Source organism: Phyllobates terribilis, unplaced genomic scaffold (genome assembly GCF_046119375.1).
Source record: "Phyllobates terribilis strain yellow unplaced genomic scaffold, ASM4611937v1 Scaffold_7__3_contigs__length_470593459, whole genome shotgun sequence".
NCBI classification, from domain to species: Eukaryota; Metazoa; Chordata; class Amphibia; order Anura; family Dendrobatidae; genus Phyllobates; species Phyllobates terribilis.
In genome coordinates this window covers 112,159,605-112,182,474 of record NW_027362767.1, presented here as the reverse complement: position 1 = coordinate 112,182,474, position 22,870 = coordinate 112,159,605, and the positions used below count along the sequence as shown (strand labels likewise).

General features: G+C 47.2%; 2 protein-coding genes across 2 annotated transcripts in view; one reads left to right on the top strand and one right to left on the bottom strand.

The window, feature by feature from the left end:
• LOC141153867 (protein transport protein Sec23A) overlaps positions 1–11,984 on the top strand; it is a 246,812-nt gene extending 234,828 nt beyond the window's left edge. Inside the window, exon 20 of the mRNA XM_073639099.1 lies at positions 7,812–11,984. Coding sequence (XP_073495200.1) covers positions 7,812–7,901 — 90 coding nt within the window. The 3' untranslated portion in view covers positions 7,902–11,984. The remainder of the gene's footprint in view (positions 1–7,811) is intronic.
• Positions 11,985–13,991: 2,007 nt separating this feature from the next.
• On the bottom strand, positions 13,992–16,666 carry LOC141155368 (DNA damage-regulated autophagy modulator protein 1-like). The gene is made up of 7 exons (XM_073642243.1): positions 16,548–16,666; positions 15,647–15,714; positions 15,023–15,165; positions 14,673–14,844; positions 14,481–14,536; positions 14,232–14,318; positions 13,992–14,072 (listed from the first exon to the last, which is right to left on the bottom strand). The coding sequence occupies exons 1-7, from the start codon at positions 16,664–16,666 to the stop codon at positions 13,992–13,994; spliced, it is 726 nt and encodes a 241-aa protein (XP_073498344.1).
• Between the last annotated feature and the right edge of the window lie 6,204 nt (positions 16,667–22,870).

The following is a 22,870-nucleotide window of genomic DNA, read 5'->3' as shown; positions in this document are numbered from 1 at the left end:
ATAGGTGGTCACGGTGCGTGACAGTATGGCAAGTAACTGTCTCTAGGTTTACCAGACAAGAGGTCACAGCAAGTGACGGCAGAGTCTCCAGGCAGGCTGGCAGGTAACAGGCGGGTGCTCCCAGGTGAGCGGGCTGACGGACACAGCAGGTAACAGGCGGGTGCTCCCAGGTGAGCGGGCAAACAGACAAGGCAGGTAGGAGGCAGGTAACAGGTGAGCGCCCCAGGTGAGCAGGCCGGCAGGCTCGGCAGGAAACGGGCAGATAACAGGCTGGCAGGCAGGACGAGGAGTCAGGCTAGCAGCGGGACCTGAGGGCTGAAGCAGAGATCAGACACTGTGCAAAAACTTTGCTCGGGCACCTCCATTTTGGAGGAGGTGCCTTATATATGGGAGGTCCTCCGGCAATTGGCCGGGGACTCCTTAGGACGGCACGCGTGGTCCCTTTAAGAGAGGGGGAGCGCGTGCGCGCCCATAGCACACTGCCGGGGAAGGAGCGCGCGCCGGCAGCAGCGGGGAGAGAAGCCCTGGAGGAATCCGCGCCAGGAGCGGGGAGGTGAGAGGGACTGCGTCTCTGCCTAGCAAGGGGCAGAGACGCCGATGCTACAGTACCCCTCCCCCTTTAGGCCCCCTCTTTTTTTGGCCAGAAAGAAATTTTTCAAGGAGAAGCGGGGCGTTGATGTTCTCCCTGGGTTCCCAAGTTCTCTCCTCAGGACCAAACCCCTTCCAATCTACCAGAAAAAAGGTCTTTCCTCTTACCCTCTTGGTGGCCAGAATACTCTCTACCTCAAAGACGTCTTCATCGGAAACCGGAGCAGGGGTAGTACCTGGATTGTTGGAAAAAGAGTTAAAGACAACGGGTTTGAGGAGAGATACGTGGAAGGAGTTGGGAATCCGTAAGGTGGCCGGGAGTTTTAATTTGTAGGCCACTGGATTAATTTGCCTGAGGATTTCGAAAGGACCGATGATGCGAGGACCTAACTTGTAGGAGGGTATCTTGAGCCGCACATGTTGGGAGGAGAGCCAAACCTTGTCTCCCAGACGGAATTGAGGCGGATCCAGACGTCTCTTATCAGCATGTCTCTTCATCCGCTCGGAGGACTGAAGAAGTGCGGACCTAGTACTCTCCCAAATGGTAGAAAACTCGCTGACAAGAGACTCCGCGGCAGGGTTGTCCACAGAAGCGGAGACGGGAAACGGAATCCGGGGGTGCTGGCCATAGACAATAAAGAACGGGGACTTGGAAGAGGATTCGCTCACATGGTTATTATAAGAGAATTCGGCCCAAGGAAGGAAGTCCACCCAATTAGAATGGTGGGCATTAACAAAGTGCCCGAGGTAGCTGGTAAGGATCTGATTGATCCGCTCCACTTGACCATTGGACTGAGGGTGGTAAGCGGAGGAGAAATCCAGGGTGACGTCCAGCAGTTTACATGTGGCTCTCCAGAAGCGTGAGGTGAACTGAACCCCTCGATCCGACACGATGTGGAGGGGTAGGCCATGGAGACGGAAGATATGGCGGATAAAGTCCTTAGCCAGCTCAGGTGCAGATGGGAGACCAGGCAGGGGAATGAAGTGGGCCATTTTAGAAAAGCGGTCCGCGACCACCCAAATGACAGTACACCCGGCAGAAACAGGGAGATCGGTAATGAAGTCCATAGCGATGTGTTGCCACGGGGCAACAGGTATAGGAAGCGGCAGGAGATGACCGGCTGGTAAGTGTCTGGGAACTTTGTTGCGGCCACAAGATGAACAGGCAGAGACGAAGTCTACCACATCCTTACGCAGGGTAGACCACCAGTAATGCCTGGAAATGAGCAGGAAGGTCTTCTTTTGGCCGGCATGACCCGCTAGTTTAGAAGAATGACCCCAGCGAAGAACCTTCTCACGGTCAGGAACCGCCACGAATGTCTTGCCGGGTGGAAGACAAGTCAAATCCAAGGGGGCCACATTCATCACCTTGGAGGGGTCAATAATGTGCATAGGCTCCTCCTCTTGGTCGGAGGACAGGAAGGATCGAGACAAGGTATCAGCTTTGACATTCTTGTCCGCCGGGCGGAAATGAAGGATGAAATCGAAGCGGGTAAAAAACAAAGACCACCGGGCCTGACGTGGATTAAGTCTCTGGGCATTTTGGAGATATGTCAGATTTTTGTGATCTGTGTAGATGATCACCGGGTATAGAGCCCCTTCAAGCAGATAGCGCCACTCCTCCAGCGCCAATTTGACGGCCAGCAGTTCTCGGTCTCCTATGGAGTAATTGCGCTCCAAGGAGGAGAAGATTTTGGAGAAAAAGCCGCAGGTTACCATTCTCCCAGATGAAGACTTTTGGGTGAGCACCGCTCTGGCTCCAGAGGAGGAAGCATCAACCTCCAGGTAGAACTGTTTGTTGCAGTCCGGACGGTGTAGCACAGGGGCAGAGGAGAAGGCTTGCTTCAGGGAAAGGAAGGCCTCCTCAGCTTCGGGTGGCCATACCTTGGGATTTGCTCCCTTACGGGTGAGCGCAGATATGGGAGCAGTCCGAGACGAGAAGTGAGGAATGAAGAGACGATAGTAATTAGCGAAGCCCAGGAATCGCTGTATCGCCTTCAACCCCTCCGGACGGGGCCACTTTAGGACAGCAGAGAGCTTCTCGGGATCCATTCGCAAGCCTGTCTGGGAGATAACATAGCCCAGGAATGGAAGAGAGGTCTCCTCAAAAAGGCACTTCTCGTATTTAGCATAGAGGTGATTCTGCCTGAGCCTAAGCAGGACCTGACGAACATCCCTCCAGTGTGTGGGAAGATCCGGAGAGAAGACCAAGATGTCGTCCAGGTATACCACAACGCAGGAGTAAAGAAGGTCACGGAAGATGTCGTTGACCAGTTCTTGGAAGACGGCGGGAGCATTGCAGAGGCCGAAGGGCATCACACGGTACTCATAGTGTCCGTCCCGGGTATTAAATGCCATTTTCCACTCGTCTCCCTGACGGATACGGACCAGGTTATATGCTCTATGTAGATCCAGCTTGGAAAAGATCCTGACGCCTTTAAGGTGATCAAATAACTCGGAGATGAGCGGAAGGGGGTATTTGTTTTTAACCGTGATCTGATTGAGACCTCTATAGTCAATACAGGGGCGTAGCGAGCCATCCTTTTTTTTGACAAAGAAGAATTCGGCTCCAGCCGGGGTAGTAGACTTCCGGATGAATCCCCTAGCCAGATTCTCCTCTATGTACTCAGACATGGCCCGGGTTTCAGCTGCAGACAACGGATAAATACACCCACGGGGTGGAGTGGCGCCAGGTACCAGGTCGATCGGGCAATCATATGGCCTATGAGGTGGCAATGTTTCTGCTTCCTTTTTACCGAAGACGTCAGCATAGGGCCAGTAAGGAGCCGGAAGACCAGGTAAATTAGCTGGGGTAGGTGGTGCACGAACCGGAACCAGGCAGGTCTTATGGCAGGCCGGCCCCCACCCGAGTACTTCACCGGAATGCCAGTTCAACACGGGTTCATGTGTCTGGAGCCAAGGTAGGCCTAGCAATAGGGAGTGGGAGAGTCCAGGCAGCACATGGAAGGAGATTACCTCAGAGTGCAGCATTCCTACCTGCAGGGTTATGGGTTCCATGACGAGCAGGATGGTCACCGGAAGGAGTCTTCCATCCACGGAGGCGACTGACAATGGTTCAGCCAGAGACTTGGTGGGAATACGGTATTTCTCAACCAGGGACTGGGAGATGAGGTTTCCAGCGGATCCAGAATCCAGGTGGGCGAGTTCAAAGTGACGGTTCTCTCCCCAGTAGATAGAGACAGACAAAGTCAGGGTTGGAGAGGACTTACTTTTGTCTAGGACGACCTCTCCGAGCGATCCTAGACCCTGGAGTTTCCCGGCCTCTCTGGGCAGGAACGGATCAGGTGCTCCTTACTGCCACAATAGAAACGGCTCCCCTCGGCTCGGCGTGATTCTTGGCGAGATTTGACCATCTTGATCTGGTCGATCTGCATGGGCTCGGGTGAGTGCGCCCGGGGAGTGACAGAAGAGGAGACAGGTCTCTGGAAAGTAGGAGCAAGGCGGGGAAACCATCTCTCACGGGTGGTCTCTTTGGTGCGTTCTTGAAACCGGATGTCAATCCGGGTAGCCAGCGACACCAGGTCATCCAGGGTGGTAGGAATGTCCCGACCGGCGAGCTCATCTTTAATCCGACCGGAAAGACCCTCCCAGAAGACAGACGCTAGGGCCTCATTGTCCCAGGCAAGCTCAGAAGCGAGGGTGCAGAACCGTATGGCATATTGGCCCACGGTGAGACTCCCTTGGCGGAGACGTAGCAGAGAGGAGGCAGATGAGGTCTTACGTCCCGGTTCATCGAAGACTCTCCGGAAAGCAGTGAGGAAAGACGACAGGTCGGACACCAGGGGGTCCTCTCTCTCCCACAGGGGGTTAAGCTATGCCAGTGCCTCCCCAGTGAGATGGGACATGATGAATGCCACTTTGGCCCGGTCGGAGAGAAACTGATGAGCCAAGAGTTCAAAGTGCAGGGTGCACTGGTTTATGAAGCCCCGAGCTTGAGCGGGGTCACCTCCGAAACGAGGAGGTGCAGAAAGCCAGGGTACGGGGCAAGATGCCATGGTATTGGTGGGCAGCGGCGCTGCCGGGGTGCGAGTCGTGCGACTAGCGGTGGTTGCTGGTGGAGCAGTCAGTGTGTCCAGGCGGGAGTTGACATTCTGCAGGTGGTTCAGGATGGACTCCTGCTGGGATCTCTGACGGGAGACTTCATGGTATAGGTCAGAGAGCGAGGGAGCTTGGGTGCCACCGGGTTCCATGGCCCGAGCAAACTATTACGGGTCCGGGTGGTGGAACCTCTGTGCCGAGATGCAAGGAGGGACCCAGAGGGGCGTGACTAAGTATCAACCCGAACCGGCCCTGGTCAGACGGCGGCTAACGACTCCGTGACCAGGGAGGATCCGGGCAGAGGGACCAGGTGCTACTCTGGGGACGACCTTGTAAGAGAGCAGGTGGCTCCCACGGGTCAGATGGCTGGGACTGACCGGTATGACGGATGGACACGGCAAGCAGGCGGAAGTCTCTGGTAGCTGATAGGTGGTCACGGTGCGTGACAGCAGGGCAAGTAGCAGTCTCTAGGTTTACCAGACAGGAGGTCACAGCAAGTGACGGCAGAGTCTCCAGGCCGGCTGGCAGGTAACAGGCGGGTGCTCCCAGGTGAGCAGACAGACAGACAAGGCAGGTAACAGGTGGGCGCTCCCAGGTGAGCGGGCTGACGGACACAGCAGGTAACAGGCGGGTGCTCCCAGGTGAGCGGGCTGACAGACACAGCAAGTAACAGGCAGGTAACAGGTGTGCGCTCCCAGGTGAGCGGGCTGACGGACACAGCAGGTAGCAGGCAGGTAACAGGTGAGCTCTGCAGGTGAGCAGGCTGGCAGGAAACGGGCAGATAACAGGCTGGCAGGCAGGACGAGGAGCCAGGCTAGCAGCGGAACCTGAGGGCTGAAGCAGAGATCAGACACTGTGCAAAAACTTTGCTCGGGCACCTCCATTTTGGAGGAGGTGCCTTATATATGGGAGGTCCTCCGGCAATTGGCCGGGGACTCCTTAGGACGGCGCGCGCGGTCCCTTTAAGAAAGGGGGAGCGCGCGCGCGCCCTAAGCACACTGCCGGGGAAGGAGCGCGCGCCGGCTGCAGCCTGGAGAGAAGCCCTGGAGGACACCGCGCTAGGAGCGGGGAGGTGAGAGGGACGGCGTCTCTGCCTAGCAAGGGGCAGAGACGCCGATGCTACAGGATGTCAGCGCCGGCTGCAGCCGAGGTCACGTGATGCCTGTGAGCGGCCAGTGATAGCCCCGCTCACAGGCAGAAAAGGCACCACAAGGTATTTAGAGAAATACTTTTGGGCCCTGGGGGAATACATTGGGGGATCATATAAAGTAGTGGACAACCCCTTTTAAGTGTTTATTCAGGACTTAGTTTTTAAACCCATAGTAAAAAAAACAAAAACAGGCAGATAGTTGCTCACTACTTGCCTGTTTTACCCGGCATTGGCACAGAGCGATCACTGACTGCTCCTGGTGGAAATTCAGTTCCTCAACTTCAAAAGAGCTTTTTGTCCTCTTCCGCAGTGTTGACAGGGCGTGACTGGTGTCGTCATACTGATCGATAGCTGGCTCCCTGCAATTAGGCAGAGGGGAGCCGGATGTCAATCAGCATGATGTTGGCAGTCACGTTCTGTCAACAGAGCAGAGTGAAAAAGAAGCCGCTGCTCTGTCAACGTGACATCAGGGGAAGCTGCTGAATAACCGGTAGGAGCGGTGTATGACTGCTCTGTTCTGGCAGAGATAAGCACCGGGCACAAGAGGCAGCTAGGTAGCTCCTACCTGCCTGTTAATTTTTAGGCCCATAGTTAAAAAAAAAAAATAGTCTTGGATAAACCCTTTTACTGTCCCCATTGGAATTAATTGGGGCGGATGTTCAGTACCTGACTGAGGCCATTATTCCATTGACAGAGCTGAGCAGTACCGGCCGCTGCCAATGTTGAGAACAGCTGATCGGCGTGGGTGCCAGGTAATAAATGACCTATTCTAAGGATAGGCCATTAATGTTAAAGTCCCGGACACCCCCTCTAAAGTTAAAGCCAATTTCTAAGCATATGAGAAATTGAGAGAGATTTCTTGAATCGTGACAGTGTTCAATGTGCATTTACTGTTACGGATCCGGGTGGTGGAACCCCTGTGCTGCGGTGCAAGGAGGGGCGTGACTAAGTATCAACTCGGTCCGACTAAGGTCGCACGGCAGCTCAGTCGACTCCGTGAACCAGGGAGGAACAGAGCAGAGGGAACAGGTGCCACTCTGGGACCGACCTTGTATGAGAGCAGGTGACTTCCACAGGTGAGAAGGCAGGAACTGACTGGTACAGCGGATGAGCTTCGGCTGGCAGGCTGACGGGTGGTCCGGGTAGACAAGCAGACTGATTAGGCAGGTAGATAGTCAGGCGAGCGTTTTGGGTAGGCAAGCTGGCGACACAACTGATAGCTGGCTGGTGCTTCCAGGTAAGCGGGCTGGTAGGCACGGCAGGTAACAGGCAGGTGCTTCCAGGTAAGCGGGCAGGCAGAGCCCATAGACAGACTGGCGGACTGGACTGTAGACAGACTGTCGGGCTGAAGAGAAGACAGGCTAGCGGACTGAGCAGAAGATCAGACTGGTGAATAGGCCTGATTTTCAGAGGACCTGGGGGCTGAAGCAAAGTAAGAATCACAAAGCAACAACCTTGCACGGGCACCTCCATATTGGAGGAGGCGCCTCTTATAGGGAAAGCCCTCCGGTGATTGGCCGGGGACTTTTTAGGAAGGCGCACGCGGCCTCTTTTAGAGGGAGGGAGCGCGCGCTCCCTAAGCACGGAGCCATGGAAGCTGTGTGCACCAGCAGCAGCTGCAGGGAGGCTGGAAGACGCTGGAGCAGGACCGCGGCGGTAAGGGGGACGGCGTCTGTGCCTGGCAGGGGGCAGAGACGCCGATGCTACATTTACATTTCCAATGCCAATAGTCACACATTTGTTCTGAGAGAAACAGATGAGAATCTAAATCAGCTTGTGGCTGCAAGTGTGCGATTTTTGTGATCAACCATTTGTATTGGCTTTCTGCAATGTGCAGTCACACAGTGACTGCAGAAATTTCTCTTGAGCCTGGAAAATGCCATTAAGCTTCAGTTCAGTTCAGTAAAAAATATTTTTAAAATGTACTATACATGCTACATGTAATTATTTCTGTCAATACATTATATGGATGCTTTTTACAAAATATTATATTCTTAAATAAATTTCATTGCAGGAAACTGGGGCCCCTATTCTCACAGATGATGTCAGTTTACAAGTTTTTATGGATCACCTGAAGAAATTAGCGGTTTCCAGTGCAGCCTAGATGTTTAAAAGGACATTATGGAGCAATCTTTGTTGATACACTCCTGCATTACATTGGATAATGATACTTTTTAATAAATCTATATAGGCGATATACCTTTAGATATCTTTTTTTTATTGCACGATTCAACCTGTCTTTCCCACAGTATGATCTTGTAAAGCGACTCATTAACAACCCTAACGAATACTTTTACAATGCCAAAAAAGGAGTCAAATATATTATACTTTAGAGGATACAAAGACCAATTGTTTTTATAACAAAACCAGATCAACATAATTAGACTTGGGTTTATTACCCTGAAATGAACTGTCTTTCTTTTATCTTCTTTGCAACAGCCCTGTTCATTGTAGTTTCACTTTAACCATTTGTTTTATTCTGATTGGTTTTCTGCTAAATGTCTGATTTGGATTAGTTCTGTAGTGACCACCTATCATCCCGCTTTATTATTCCTTTTTCCTATAAGAATAAACACTTGCCACAATGGGACATTTCTGTTCTACTAAGGATCAGAGCTCTTATTGCCATAATGAGCTTTTTTTAAAATTATAGAAAGTTGTTGCGGCATCCTTGGGAGATTGAAAAGTTATTCTGTATTAAATGGTGCCGAAACCCGGGATCTCTGCCACACCCAGACGGGAACCTACCAAACGTGCACTGACAGGAAAAGTGGATCACCGTTGGGCCCACAGATGAGCTTGTTACCTGCTTTCACACATCATCCACTTTGTCTGCCAGTAACTGCCTGATCCTGTCTGAGGTACCTGTTTTATGTTTTACTTATTGTCCATTCTCCCGAGGATTGTAAAGTTTGGCAGCTAATTTACATAAGAATATATATGTTATATTTTGTTGCATACAGTAGTAAGTACTATGTAATTTACTTTGCCTTGATGTTATAGCTTTAATCTTCAATTATTTAACTGGAGCAATTTTTTCTCTGTCTGAAGTGAATCTATGTATACTTATTGAAGTTTTTCGCCGTATTTTTCACCCACTGGCAAAGGGACAGTATCTCTTACAAAGGGAGAGATGAAGGGTGGCTAGATACAAATTCACATAGACGCTAAGATAGCTAGTGAAAACTTTGTTTTACTTATGTTCATTTCTGTTAACTATACTTTGTCTTTGTTGTACACAGTATCACTATACTAAATTTTCTTTGTTGATAAGTATAGACCGTATTGATATACGTGTTAGGAGTAAAAAATTAGAACTTGTTGAAATAAGATTTAAGGTAAAGTTAAATACAGAGTGTGAAATCTTGATATAAGTATTTAATTAAGTCTGTGTATTGTACTTTCTGAATTAAGTAATAGTGACCATAGGTATAAATAAGATAGAAGCAGAATATTGTAAAACCCATAGGTTGGTCTGACAAGACCCAAATTTGTTTTGCTTCCATCGATAATATACAGATCGGTGAATTTACCTAGTACTTGTAAGGAGTCAAAAGATTCCTCATAATAGGAAACTAAATGTGTACAATATTCTGAAGGGAGTCAGATGATATATATGATTAATACCTATGGTAAATCTCAATATATGGAATAGAAGGAGATCTATTCTACCACATCTAACTGGGAAAAGCATACCAGATGTAAAATTGCTAAACAGTATCTCTCCTTGTAGAAATGAGTAAGAGAGAACAATGCATTGTGCCTGGTTAGAAGAAGTGTATCTGAACCAGTAAATATTCCCCCTCTACCTACTACTTTACCATGATATGGTATAATTAATAGAACTACATTCCTGAATATGATGGATTGTGATGAACAGATGCTGGCCTGGGTGGCCTAAAGTGTACTCTGGCATACACATGCTGAAGCAGCTGGGGCAGATGGTTTACAGCATACTTGTCAAAATCTGGGCAGCAGGGGAGTTTTATTTGGCAGCGAAACCAAAAGCACCACCCCTATTTGTAGCCATTATTCTGTATGGAGGGCTATGTGAAGCCATTATTCTGTATGGAGGACTATGTGGAGCCCATTATACTGTATGGAGGACTATGTGAGGCCCATTATTCTGTATGGAGGACTATGTGGGGCCCATTATTCTGTATGGAGGATTATGTGGGACCCATTATTCTGTATGGAAGACTATGTGGGGCCCATTATTCTGTATGGAGGACTATGTGGGGCTCATTATTCTTTATGGAGGACTATGTGGGGCCCATTATACTGTATGGAGGACTATGAAGGCTCATTATACTGTATGGAGGACTATGTGGGGCCATTATTCTGAATGGAGGACTATAAAGGGGCCATTATACTGTATGGAGGACTATGTGGGGCCATTATTCTGTATCGAGGACTATGTAGGGGCCATGATTCTGTATGGAGGACTATGTGGGGCTCATTTTACTGTATGGAGAACTATGTGGGCCCATTATAATGTATGGAGGACTATGAGGGGGGCCATTATTCTGTATGGAGGACTATGAGGGGGCCATATTCTGTATGGAGGACTATGTGGGGCCATTATACTGTATGGAGGACTATGAGGGGGCCATTATTCTGTATAGAGGACTATGTGGGGCCATTATATTGTTTGGAGGACTATGTGAGGGCCATGATTCTGTATGGAGGACTCTGTGGGCCTATTATACTGTATGGAGGACTATGTGGGGGCCATTATTCTGCATGGAGTACTATGTGGGGGCCATTATTCTGTATGGAGGACTATGTGGGGCTCATTAAACTGTATGGAGGACTATGTGGGCCCATTATACTGTATGGAGGACTATGAGGGGGGCCATTATTCTGTATGGAGGACTGTGTGGGGCCATTATACTGTATGGAGGACTATGAGGGGGCCATTATTCTGTATAGAGGACTATGTGGGGCCATTATATTGTATGGAGGACTATGTGAGGGTCATGATTCTGTATGGAGGACTATGTGGCCCATTATACTGTATGGAGGACTATGTGGGGGCCATTATTCTGTATGGAGGACTATGCGGGGCCATTATTCTGTATACTGGATGACCCGCGTCTTTGGCCAAGTTTTTCATTTTGGCTCTCTGTGTGTTTGAGATTGACATCCCTGGTTTAAAGCCTATAAGGACTAAGTCACCTCCACCTTTTACTATTAAAGATGATAATGATGGCAATAGTCCATAAAGAACTGGCTGATTATGTCCCCGAAACAAAGAAACCATTGATTGATGATACATATACTAATGTAAGTGCATCTAACATCATACTTGGTCAGACCAGAGCTAGTAGGGGGAACACCAGAATCCCATACACAAAGGGTATAACTTATGCAAAACTTACTGGGCCAAGAGGACAGTCGCGGAAGATGAAAAAGCCGTGTGCATGGATTTAGCTTTTTGAAATTAACAGGTTGGGGATTATAAGAAGAATCCGAGAAAATCATGGGATCCGATTAATCACCTCTTTCACACCTAACAAATGTACGGCCAAGCTATAATGTAAGTATTACATAATGTATTCATGCCTGATCACATAATATCCTAGTTGAGAACATTGATTATGCCAACACCAAGATTTGTCATTGAAAATGTAACAAATTTGTGAAGATCTGAGGTTGTGGGTTGTAATAATCAACTAGGCAAGTTAACGATGCAACAATATTTTATTCCTTACAACAACTCCAGGTAAATGGCCCCACCTTGTCTCAGTCCACAAGATTCCCTCAACAGGGCAGTAGTTCCACTGCCTTTGTACCAGGCGATATTCACGGTCTCCCAACTTTTGGTTGGCCCACAGCCAGTATAGTCTGTACTCATATTCCACAATCCTCCAGACGACAAATAAAACGATAGACGCACAGGTATCTAGTAACAACAGTCCTTTTAAGAAAGTTTAAATCCAAACGACAAATCCCACAACTGTAGCACGTTTATCCACCCCAGTCGATAACTGATCTCCAACACTCCATAGGCCATCCATCCATCGGCTCCAGGTCCTCAGTCTAGATCCTATTCCTTCAATGTCATTCCCCCAACTCTATGACTAAACATGTGGTTTATCCCTCCCTCCCTGGGATCAGCCTCCTGAATGGGCAGAAGTGTTCACACCCTCTCTCATAAATATTTGATTTTAGCTCAAAAAGTGAAAAATATCACTGGTGACTGCATGTGAGACCCCCTATGGTGACGGCTCCCTGGGTCTACCATTCCCATCATGTGACTAGTGGCTGTTAGAACAATGGCTTAAGGCTCCTGCACATACTGACGAGCAAGTAGAACATTAATAAAACACAGCAAGCAAATCTCTAATAAAACACAATAAGATCGATGGAACCGGTGCTCCGTGCTGGAAAAAGTCTCCCTCAGAGTCATGGCATCATGTGCAAAGCACATCAGGATTACCATTGCAATAGCTGGCAGACCAATTACCAAGCATTTTCGCTGCAATTCAGCTCGGAAAAACCGCCGTGAAAACGCATCAAAAACGCTATGTGTGCACTTAACTATAAAGAAATTCTCAACCTTTGAACGAACCTAAGTGATCCGTTCAGAAGAGGAGTAATTTCTTCTCTTTACTCACTTTCAATTCTCTACCAGGAAATTGTACGGCTAAATTCATGGGACATTGAGAGGACGATCTCATGCTTACAATGTCACTAGAAAAATGGCAGCACTGTTGCGATCCATTATATAAAGGAAGTAATCAGACATCCTTGTCAGAAACTTCTCTCAAAGTCTTACACAGAGCTTATTTCGTACCAGCTAAACTTAATAAAATATACCCTAACGTATCAGACAAATACTTTAGAGGGTGCAATATATTGGGAGACATGAAACATATCTGGTGGATGCAGGTTAAGGCTCTAGTCTCGAGGGTCACGGGAAAGTCCATTAAATGTAGTCCTACTGTCATGTTACTCGGAGACAAGCCAGTGGAATTTCCAATAAAACTTTTCGTCTAATACATTTTATTACCATGGCAGCCAGAATTCATATAGCATCACAATGGAAATCTACAGCTTTGTCAATAAATATGGTTAAAGATAGAATATATAAAATAATGCTATATGAAAGAATTGATGCTACCAAAACGGACTCTCTAGAAACTTTTTTGAATACATGGACTCCATGGATGGACTCACAACATGATCAGAACGTAAGTCAGGCTATAATTATATCTCCATGACAATGCTAACTTTAGCGATTGATCTTTCCTATATACTTACCAATTTATTTTGATTAAGGAATAATTGATGGGTAATGCTATATTTATCCTCTATTCTTGTCTCCGATTCTTTTTTTCGATCCCTCCCCTTAGAATGTGTTAATCTTCTGTTTTATAATGAACCTCACAAAAAATATTCATATTTTATGTACAAGAATATATCTTGACCCCCTGCGCGGGGATTATGTTTTGCTCATTGGCAACTATGTTTGTTAAAGTTAAAATTAATAAAACACTTTTGAAACTAAAAAATATATATATATTTATTTAAAAGGAATTTAAAATGAATTCATTCTGAAGAGTTAGCCTGTGCATCCTGCCTTTGGTAATATAAGCCACATTCATAGCCATAGAGATGATTTAGCACCATCTATAGAGCATGTTGATGTTGCACTATGCAGGGGCATTATGGCATCAAGGCCATTTTAATTGTCCCAGTAGGACGGCTCTAGATATTCTAAATGTTCTTCAGTACTCCAGCAATCACAATGGCTGATGAGTTCTGCTGCTTTGTGTCCCGGGACATTGTTGTTATTGATGTCCATCTCTTCCATGATGGATCACTCATTTCTTTACTCTTCGGTACCTGCTTTGCTCCTAACTTCTTCTCATTTCTGGTTCTGTCCATCTTCCAGAAGAAGTGCATCTGCAGGGCCATTCTGGTACCATGAGTGGTATTCAACAATTGACTTTGTAATTTCCCATCACATTACAAAATTGATGGTAATTTTGATCCGTGCAGATAACCACAGTGACCTACATGTAAATGGCCAGCTTCTGTGGAATCACCCGCTCCTTGTCCTTCTGCAGGTCTTAGGGGTCAGGTCTTCATTTCCCTTTATCCGACTTGCAGGAAGATGTTATGATCCAGCACAGATGGTTTGAGTTGTCTTTGTGTCGTTCCAGCCATAGTTCTTACCCTTTGGACTTTATACGGGCATTTTGAAGGCCTGGTTCTTTTCCCTTAGACAGATGGTGACACCTTCTCGGGAGATCTTTAAAGACAAACTCTAAGGAAAAGAAGAAAATACATTTATTATTAGAAATCATTGAACTGTGACATCTCTGTCATCATCTATTTTATATAAGCAATTGAATTTTTCAATGTAACAAATCTTTAACTGAAACAGTTTTGGTGCTTATAAGACCTTCACACGTCATTTACTCACCTGCAAATCGGTATAATTCGTAAGTTGGTGCATTACCAGGCCGACTAATCCTGTCCACTCAGCTATCATGCCGGTCATATAGAAGATCTGCAGAAGATAGAGAACGTTATTACCTGACTATACTCACCAATGCATCTGTCTGGCATGGAATGAGATGGAAGGATGACTTGTACACCGAGAGTTTATCATTTACTTTTACACAGGACACTAGTGAGTTATGCAAAATGGTGAAACGTGAAATAAACTTACCGCCATACAAAGGCCATTGCATAGCTGGAAGAAGTCGGCGCACATATCTGCAGCAACTGGAAGGACGTGTTAAGAAAAGTACCAGAATGTTGTTATAGTGTTTCCTATAATCATGACTGACCAATGGAATAATGGTCACAATGGAGCACACCTTACCCACCTAAACACACTGAATTATTTAGAAAAGGATACGTATAAGCAATAACAGAATTGTCATCAAAGTTGTTGCCAGTCTAAAGTGGCAGATGCACCGGCTGCTGAAGGATCTCTTGTACAGGTACACAGATTGACATAAGTTGTACATGGGAAGAAGAAAAAAAGCCATTCCTGCACCGATCCTGTGGGCTGTAGGGTTGGTTTTCATCTACGAAAAGAAATATGAGTGTCATTAATAAGGTCATCTTGGAGATCTGAGAATACATAAGAGCAAGGTCCACCCCACTGTAATATACTGGACTCCAGGTAGTCACCATAGTATGTGTTATACTGAACCTGAGGTCCTGAGTATTACTGGAGACTTTATATAAAACCTAATAACTAACCGAATATACAGCATTAACCGCGGTCCCAATGCACACGATCCATCCAACGATGAGAAGGATTTTCTGGCAGATGATATACCGCTTCTCCGATGGCTCAGACTGAATAATCATGAACCTATACTGGATGTAAGCGATGCCAGCTCCTGAAATACACAAAGCAAGTTATCAACCAGATATTTCTATACCACTGCTGTAGAAAACCTGATCTTAAGAATGCACCAATGATTGTTAGAGGTTTAAAAATATTTAGATTTGAGAGTCCTCAGTGGTTGATACCTTTTAATGGCTAACTGAAAAGATGGTAACCGATTGCAAGCTTTCCAGACTACTCAGGTTTCTTCATCAGGCATAGTATAACACAGAATCTGAAGAGTCACATATTTATATGTCCTTAAAGTCCTTAGTTTTGATGGGGGTTGTGCCTGGTATTACAGTCTAATATACTTTACTGGGACCCCTTAAATCAGGTAAACAGTGGAGTATCAGACCCAGAAGCCCACCTATCTGATATTAATGGGCTATCAATCTTCTAGTCCCAGAGACCCCCTTTAATGTCACCTCTGAGCACAGAATTGTGGAGCTTTTCATGATGATTTATTCCTACAGGATGCAGCATTTACTTACCAAGAATGGAATTAACCATGAAAATGACTGTGTAGATCACAGATTCTGGGTATTGTTTTCCCGTATCACTGCAAAAGATAAGGAAAATATTAAGAATAATTAGAACACAAGTGGAGTAATTGTCATGTATAATTGTCCTAAATTATATGTTTTGACCAAACACAAATTGAAGCCAAGGGTACATGAGAGGAAAGTTATCAAACTGAATGCAGTAAAAACATCAGATGATCAAGTCTCCTGGAGGAGACTGAAGTTTTAAAAAATATAAAAATGTAAAAAAAAAACATAAAAATTCAAATTATTTCCATTTTCCCTTATTACAAAAGGTTATTAAGAAAATAAACATATTTTGTTTTGTGCGTCCGTAAAAGTCAAATCTTTCAAAATATGAAATTAATGAAACTGATCGGTAAATACCACAAAGAGAAAAAAAACTGAAACACCAGAAATAGATCAAAAATATCAATTGAAGGCCTCATACAGCATAATCAGTGGGAAATTTCTAAAGTCATGGATCTCAACAATTAGCGACACAAACGGGGAAAATGTTTGCAACACTAAAATAATAAAGAAATTGGACAAGGTCATTTTTACCACACAATGAATGCTGTAAAAACAAAACAAAAAACTACAAAAATGCTTTTTCCCGCAGTATCAGTACACTTGAATTTTTTTTCTGTATTCTTTTACATTATATAGTAAAGTTAATGGCGTCATTCACAAATACGATTCATCCGGCTATAAACAATCCCTCATATGGCTGAAGGGGTTAATAATGTACTAATTATAATGCAATAAGAACATTCCAGGAAATAATAATAATATAATTAGAACATTCCATGACTTAATACAAAAATAATATAAAATGATACTACAGAACTATTTCCCAGTACCCTCTTACCTGATGTAAGGATATTTATTGTGCCCTGAGATTATAGTCAGGGCAGCTAGGACACAGAGGCCCAATAGCGTCCATAAGATCCACAAGATGGGCAATAATGCCAAACCCCGGATCTCCATGATGAAAGATGATTAGCCAAGCGAAAGCTTCTACTCTCTCTCTCTCTCTCTCTCTCTCTCTCTCTCTCTCTCTCTCTATCTCTCTCTTTCTCTCTCCGTCTGGTTCTTTGTCTGTATTCACAGATAAGAAGGCCGAGGTTGTATCAGCCAGAGGTTTAATAGGCTTAGAACTTGATGATGTCACAAGGCTTCTGTGATGTCATGGTTGATCACCTCATTGTTGCATCATCACTCAGGCAGCCTGGATCTGATTGCTGCTTTGTATTGTAGATTTTTTCACAATTTACATATTCTATGAGTATATCCAGCACATTGTAGTGTAATAACTCCTATTATTCTATTAATTTACAAGATTACATACTACCACCAGATATGTATTGAGAGGATGTTACAAGTTTCCCAACAAGAGTGCAGCTCCAGTATCCGGCGCCTTCACAGACACTTTCTGCTCTTTAAAACCCTTCTTTAAATCTACTCGGCCCCAATTCATCATTTGCAGTTTTTCACTTTCCTTTTATGTTCTGGGATATTAGTTGGCATTTTTTGTGCCAAATTCAACATAATGGCACACTCGATTCATTAATTTGGCGCAAAGTAAAAAAGTTCAAGTAATTTAAAGGGATAGCGCCCCCTTACTATAGCCATCATTTAAAGGGATAGCACCTACTTAGTATAAGCCTCATTTAAAGGGATAATGCCCATTTAGTAAAGGGGTAGCATCAACCTAGTATAAACATCACTTAAAGGGATAGTGCTCACCTAGTATAATCATCATTTAACTTAGTGGCCTTATAGTATAACCATTGTGTCACCCCAGGCCTGGATGTCACAAACAATCTGTGTCTGAGGGCAGGAGGGAGGTTCCCTGGTTAGGGACCATTAGCATGCAGCACCTCCTGTCCCAGGCCAGTAGGGGGAGCTGGCTGCCCTATAAAAGCTGGAACTGGGGCAGGGTTAGAGAGACCAGAACCCACTTCTGAAGTGTCCAGAAGGGTTCTCAGAGAAGAGGGATAGGTCAGCAGCAGCTGAGAAGTCCGTGAGGCAGAGGAGAAACTGCGAGCCAGGGACAGAGGCGACGAGAGCCGGTCCTGGCTGAGAGAAGCACACAACCAGACATTGGGGTCCGAGGCTGTCAGGGTTGCAAGCCCAGCAGCAGAGAACCAACCCGCGAGGGATTTCAGGTCCCATGGCCTAAGAAGCCTGGAGGCTCCGCCACACAGAGGGACCAGTACAGCAAGGAGAAGCAAAAGGTACCTAAGGTCCGAGTCGCAAGCCATACAGGCGAAGTACGCGACCAGCTCAGGGACGTGGGCTATTACACCACGAAAAGGGGGATAGTCAGCAAGAGCATAGAGAGAACGGTAGGCCTACACACTCACCCTGACCAGTGGGGCTCGCCCGAATGCTCTCAGATACCCAGGCCCATTCCTAACCGGTACTCCTGTTGGGTCAGTAATAACATCTGCAATAAAGACCCTGGACTGTTTGAAGCGGACTCTGAACTCTTACTATTGCGGCCTGCACTATCACCCCTAGCATTCACATACGCTGCCCTGAGGCTACACTCTTCCCGTGGGGAGTTATCCTATCCCTGTGCTGCACACCAACACCAGCCTCAGCGGTCTGCCTTGCAGCGGCGGTCATCCCTGACCGCAATCCACGGGTGGCGTAGTCGGACATTCCAAAAGACTGATAAATAGACTGCCACAATTTGGTCTGACCACCCTGAGCCACGGGATCGGGTTGCCACTACTACTCCAGGCATCATACAGAAGCCCGGTTCCGGGTACCCCACGGCCCAGGGGGCGAGTCAGCTTTGGCGTAGTCGGCAGGATTGTGACCAACCCGCCACAAACGGGTATTGCGTGCCTAAAAAAGACTTTATACTTACCTGAGTGAAGTTTCCCACCATTCGGGGCCATTTCCCACCAATCGGAGCTGTTTCCCGCCATCGGGCGCCATCTTTGGGACGCCGCACAGGATGAAGAGGGGCGTGAACGTCAAAAACGCGCGAGACCTGAAGCCCCGCCCTACGCTGGGACGCTGCGCAAGGTCCTGGAAGGAGATCCAGCGGACGCCGACGTCATCACCGAGCGACGCAAGGTCCTCGCCCAGAGCATCGCGAGCAGAGCCGCGGCCTACAGAAGAGGCCACGGTTAACTAGGGGGGAGGAAGATGTCGGAAGCAGAGGGACCCTCTACCACCAGCGTAGCCGCTGCAGCTGTGATGCTGTTTTCCATGCCCTATATCCCCGGAACGGCCTGGCTGCCACTGTATGCCGGCGAGTCACATACCTTGGGCGAATTTAAAGAAAGGCTGTATAGCCTGTTCAAAGTTTATTCCCTGACAGAAGAACAGAAAGTAAGCATACTGATAGGGCAGTTAACTGGTGCGGCCCAGCGGGAGGTAAAGTCTTGGACAGCTGAGGAGAAAAGGACTGTAAGGGGGGTTCTGACCCGTCTACGGGACACCTTTGATACCCGTACCTCAGCAGAAATCAAAATGCGGTTCTATGGATGTAAGCAGCGAGCTCAAGATAGCATCAGAGATTATGCCCTAAATTTACAGGAAGCCTTGGGGGCAATTAAGCAAGCTGACCCTGGCAGCGTGCAGGATCCAGATAAACTATTGACTGACCAGTTCATAGAAGGTCTGCTGTCCAGCGCCCACAGAACTCAGCTGCGCCTCTTGGCCCTACAGAACCCCGATTTGACTTTTGCACTGTTCAAAGACAGGGCCATCCGGGTGCTCCGAGAACCTGCACCGGGTGGCGCTGTAGCTTCCCGGCGCCCTGCCATCACTTTCCACCAGGGGGCGGCGCCCTACCCCGCAGACCTTGTGGGGGCTGATGCGCAGGCCCTAAACCCATCCCCGCCTGCAAACCTGCACCATCAGGTCCAAGAACTAACAAAGAGTGTTGCTGCATTGACCAGGACCGTACAGTTGTTACAGATGGACCCGTCAGAACCAATCAAGCTAGCTTCCAGTCCGGAGGATATCCCGTGGCGTCGACAGAGGAGGATCCCATCGTTCAGAGGGAGGCCCACCGACCGTTACACTGAGGATGGACAGCCGATTTGCCGCCGTTGCAGCCAGCCGGGACAAGTAGCCAGGTACTGTACTTTAAATGGGTCCGACCTGGGGCAGAGGTATCCCCATGAGTGCACTGCTGGATACCGGGTCACAAGTAACTACCATCCCCTATGTACTTTTTAAGCAGTATTGGAGTGACACTGACATAACCCGCTATCCAGACAATGACTTGAGCATCATCGCCATGAATGGCCAGCCCGTGCCGCAGGTGGGGTTCAGAGAGATGACCGTTAAGATTGGTAAAGTTGAACTGCCGGCACAGGGAGTGATCATTGTGGACATTGACCGTCGAGAAAGTCACCCTAAAATAACCTTGGGTACTAACGTGATTGAAAATTGTCTTTCAGAAGTAATAGTAATTTTGCAGCAGGTGGCGATGAATGCAAGCTCCAGCCAACAGAGGGTCCTCCAGAAAGAGATAAGAGCCCTGATGAGACGGCAACAGGTAGAACTGTCTGGTGGTGAGATCGGTAGCGTGAGGATGAGCAACCCGTTCCCCATTGTCATGCCTCCCAAAAGTGAAATAATGATCTGGTGTCGGACTGCAATCGGGTTAAGAGGGAGAGACTACCCAGCCATGGTAGAACCCATGTACTCAGACAGCAGGCCCACCATTTTGACAGCCCGGGGGGTGGTTGATGTCCGCCATGGAAGGGTGCCCGTCCGGATCTTAAACATTGGGGAAAAGGAAGTACATTTGCCCCGGTACGCTACATTAGCCAAATTGTTTGCTGTTGAACACAATGCTATCCATCTCCCCCGGTGGAGGATAATGGCTCCCAGAAACACAAGGAGGACTGGTGCCAGAAACTCCATGTGGGTGCTGACTCTACTCCCCTGCACCAAAAACAAGGAGTCTACCGGGTGGTTCAGGAGTACGAGAGAATCTTTAGTAAGCACCCGCTAGACTTCGGCCGAGTAAAGGGAGTGGAACACCACATCCCCACGGGGAGACACCCACCAATAAAAGAGAGACACAGACCTGTACCCCCTGCACATTATCAGAACGCAAAGGGCATGCTGAGAGAAATGAAAGAAGCTGGGGTCATTAGAGATAGCTGTAGCCCCTGGGCAGCTCCCTTAGTTTTGGTAAAAAAGAAAGACAGTACCATGAGAATGTGCGTGGACTATAGAAAGGTCAATCTTATCACCCATAAAGACGCGTACCCGTTACCTAGGATAGAGGAGTCTTTGGCCGCATTAAAATCAGCTAATTTCTTCTCTACTTTGGACCTTACTAGCGGGTACTGGCAGGTTCCTGTGGCAGAGGCTGACAGGGAGAAGACCACCTTCACCACCTCGATGGGATTGAGTGAATTCAACTGTATGCCATTCGGGCTCTGCAACGCACCCGGGACCTTCCAGAGGCTGATGGAATGCTGTATAGGGCACTGAAACTTCGAGACGGTTCTACTTTACCTGGACGACGTGATTGTCTATTCGAAGACCTACGAGGACCATCTAAAACACCTGGCCGAGGTGTTCGAAGCCCTAGCAGGCTATGGCCTGAAGGTGAAACCCTCAAAGTGTCACCTGTAGTGTTGAGCGATACCTTCCGATATCAGGAAATATCGTATCGGATTGGATCGGACCGATACCCAAAAAGTATCGGATATCGCTGATTCCGATACCGGAAACCAATGCAAGTCAATGGGACACAAATATCGGAATGAAAATAAACCCTTTCTTTCCTTGTAGGTTAATTCCATCCCCCAGCTGCCTAGTTGTACCTGGCTGGACACACAAATAGGGAGAAGCCCCACGTATTTTTTTTTTAAATTATTTCATGAAATAATTAAGAAAAAAAGGGCTTCCCTATATTGTTGTGTCCAACCAGGTACAAATAGGCAGCTGGTGGTTGGGCGCAGCCCGTTCCTGCCTGCTGTACCTGGCTGGACGCAAATATAGGGCGAAGCCCCACATCAATTTTTTTTTAATTATTTCATGAATTTCCTGAAAGAATTTAAAAAAAATTGACGTGGGACTTCGCACTATATTTGTGTCCAGCCAGGTACAGCAGGCAGGAACGGGCTGCGCCCAACCACCAGCTGCCTATTTGTACCTGGCCGGACACAACAATATAGGGAAGCCCTTTTTTTCTTTATTATTTCATGAAATAATTTAAAAAAAAAATACGTGGGGCTTCTCCCTATTTGTGTGTCCAGCCAGGTACAACTAGGCAGCTGGGGGATGGAATCTGCAGCGCAGGGAGGCCCAAGCTTTCTGCCCCCCCCCCGGTGCAAATTGCAGTCCGCAGCCACCCCGGAAAATGGCGCGTTCATAGAAGCTGGATGCTGTACCTGGCTGGCATACAAAAATATGGCAAAGCCCACGTCAAAATTTTTGGGAAAAATTAATTAAAAAATAAATAATAATTTAGGGACTGCATCTTTATTAACTCCTCAAATGTCATTTAGTGTTAAAATAAAGGATTTATTTTAAAAAAAATTGGCGTGGGATCCCCCATAATTTTAGGCTCTAGCGGAGGTTAAACAGACGGCTGGGGCAGATGTTTGAAGCCTGGGAAGTGGGTAATACCCACGGAGCTTCCCAGACTACTAATATCAGCCCCCAGCTGAATACCTAGCCTTTACTAGCTATTAAAATGGGGGACCCCCCCAAAAAATGACGTTGGGTACCCCCTATTTAATAGCTAGCAAAGGCTAGGCAGACAGCTGGGGGCTGATAATAATAGCCCAGGAAGGGTGCCATGAATATTGGCCCCCTCCCAGGCTAGAAACACCAGTCGTCAGCCGCCCCAGAAATGGCGCATCCATAGGATGCGCCAACTCTGGCACTTAGCCTCGCTCTTCCACGCTGCCCTGGTGCGGTGGCAGGGGGTCATAGGGTTGGGGTTCATGTCAGCGCCAGCTGCCATGAAGCCCAGGTTAGTAATGATGGGCGTCTATAAGACACCCCCATTACTAACCTACAAAGTGTTAAAAAGAAAAAACACACTACACCCAGAAAAAAATTATTTATTTGAAATAAAACACACAATTTTATTTAATTCTTAGTTTACTAAAAAAAAATAGTTACCTGTCCACGTTCCTGCGCTGATCTCCCATGCACAGCTGTCACATCTGGAGATGGTGACAGCTGTGCATGGCT

Coding starts and splice junctions, on each gene's coding strand:
- LOC141155368 (XM_073642243.1), bottom strand. CDS start 16,666: ATGGAGATCCGGGGTTTGGCATTATTGCCCATCTTGTGGATCTTATGG. Junction 14,845..15,022: donor CGGTTAATGCTGTATATTCG/GTTAGTTATTAG, acceptor TTCTTTTCGTAG/ATGAAAACCAACCCTACAGC. Junction 14,537..14,672: donor AATTCTGTTATTGCTTATAC/GTATCCTTTTCT, acceptor ACGTCCTTCCAG/TTGCTGCAGATATGTGCGCC.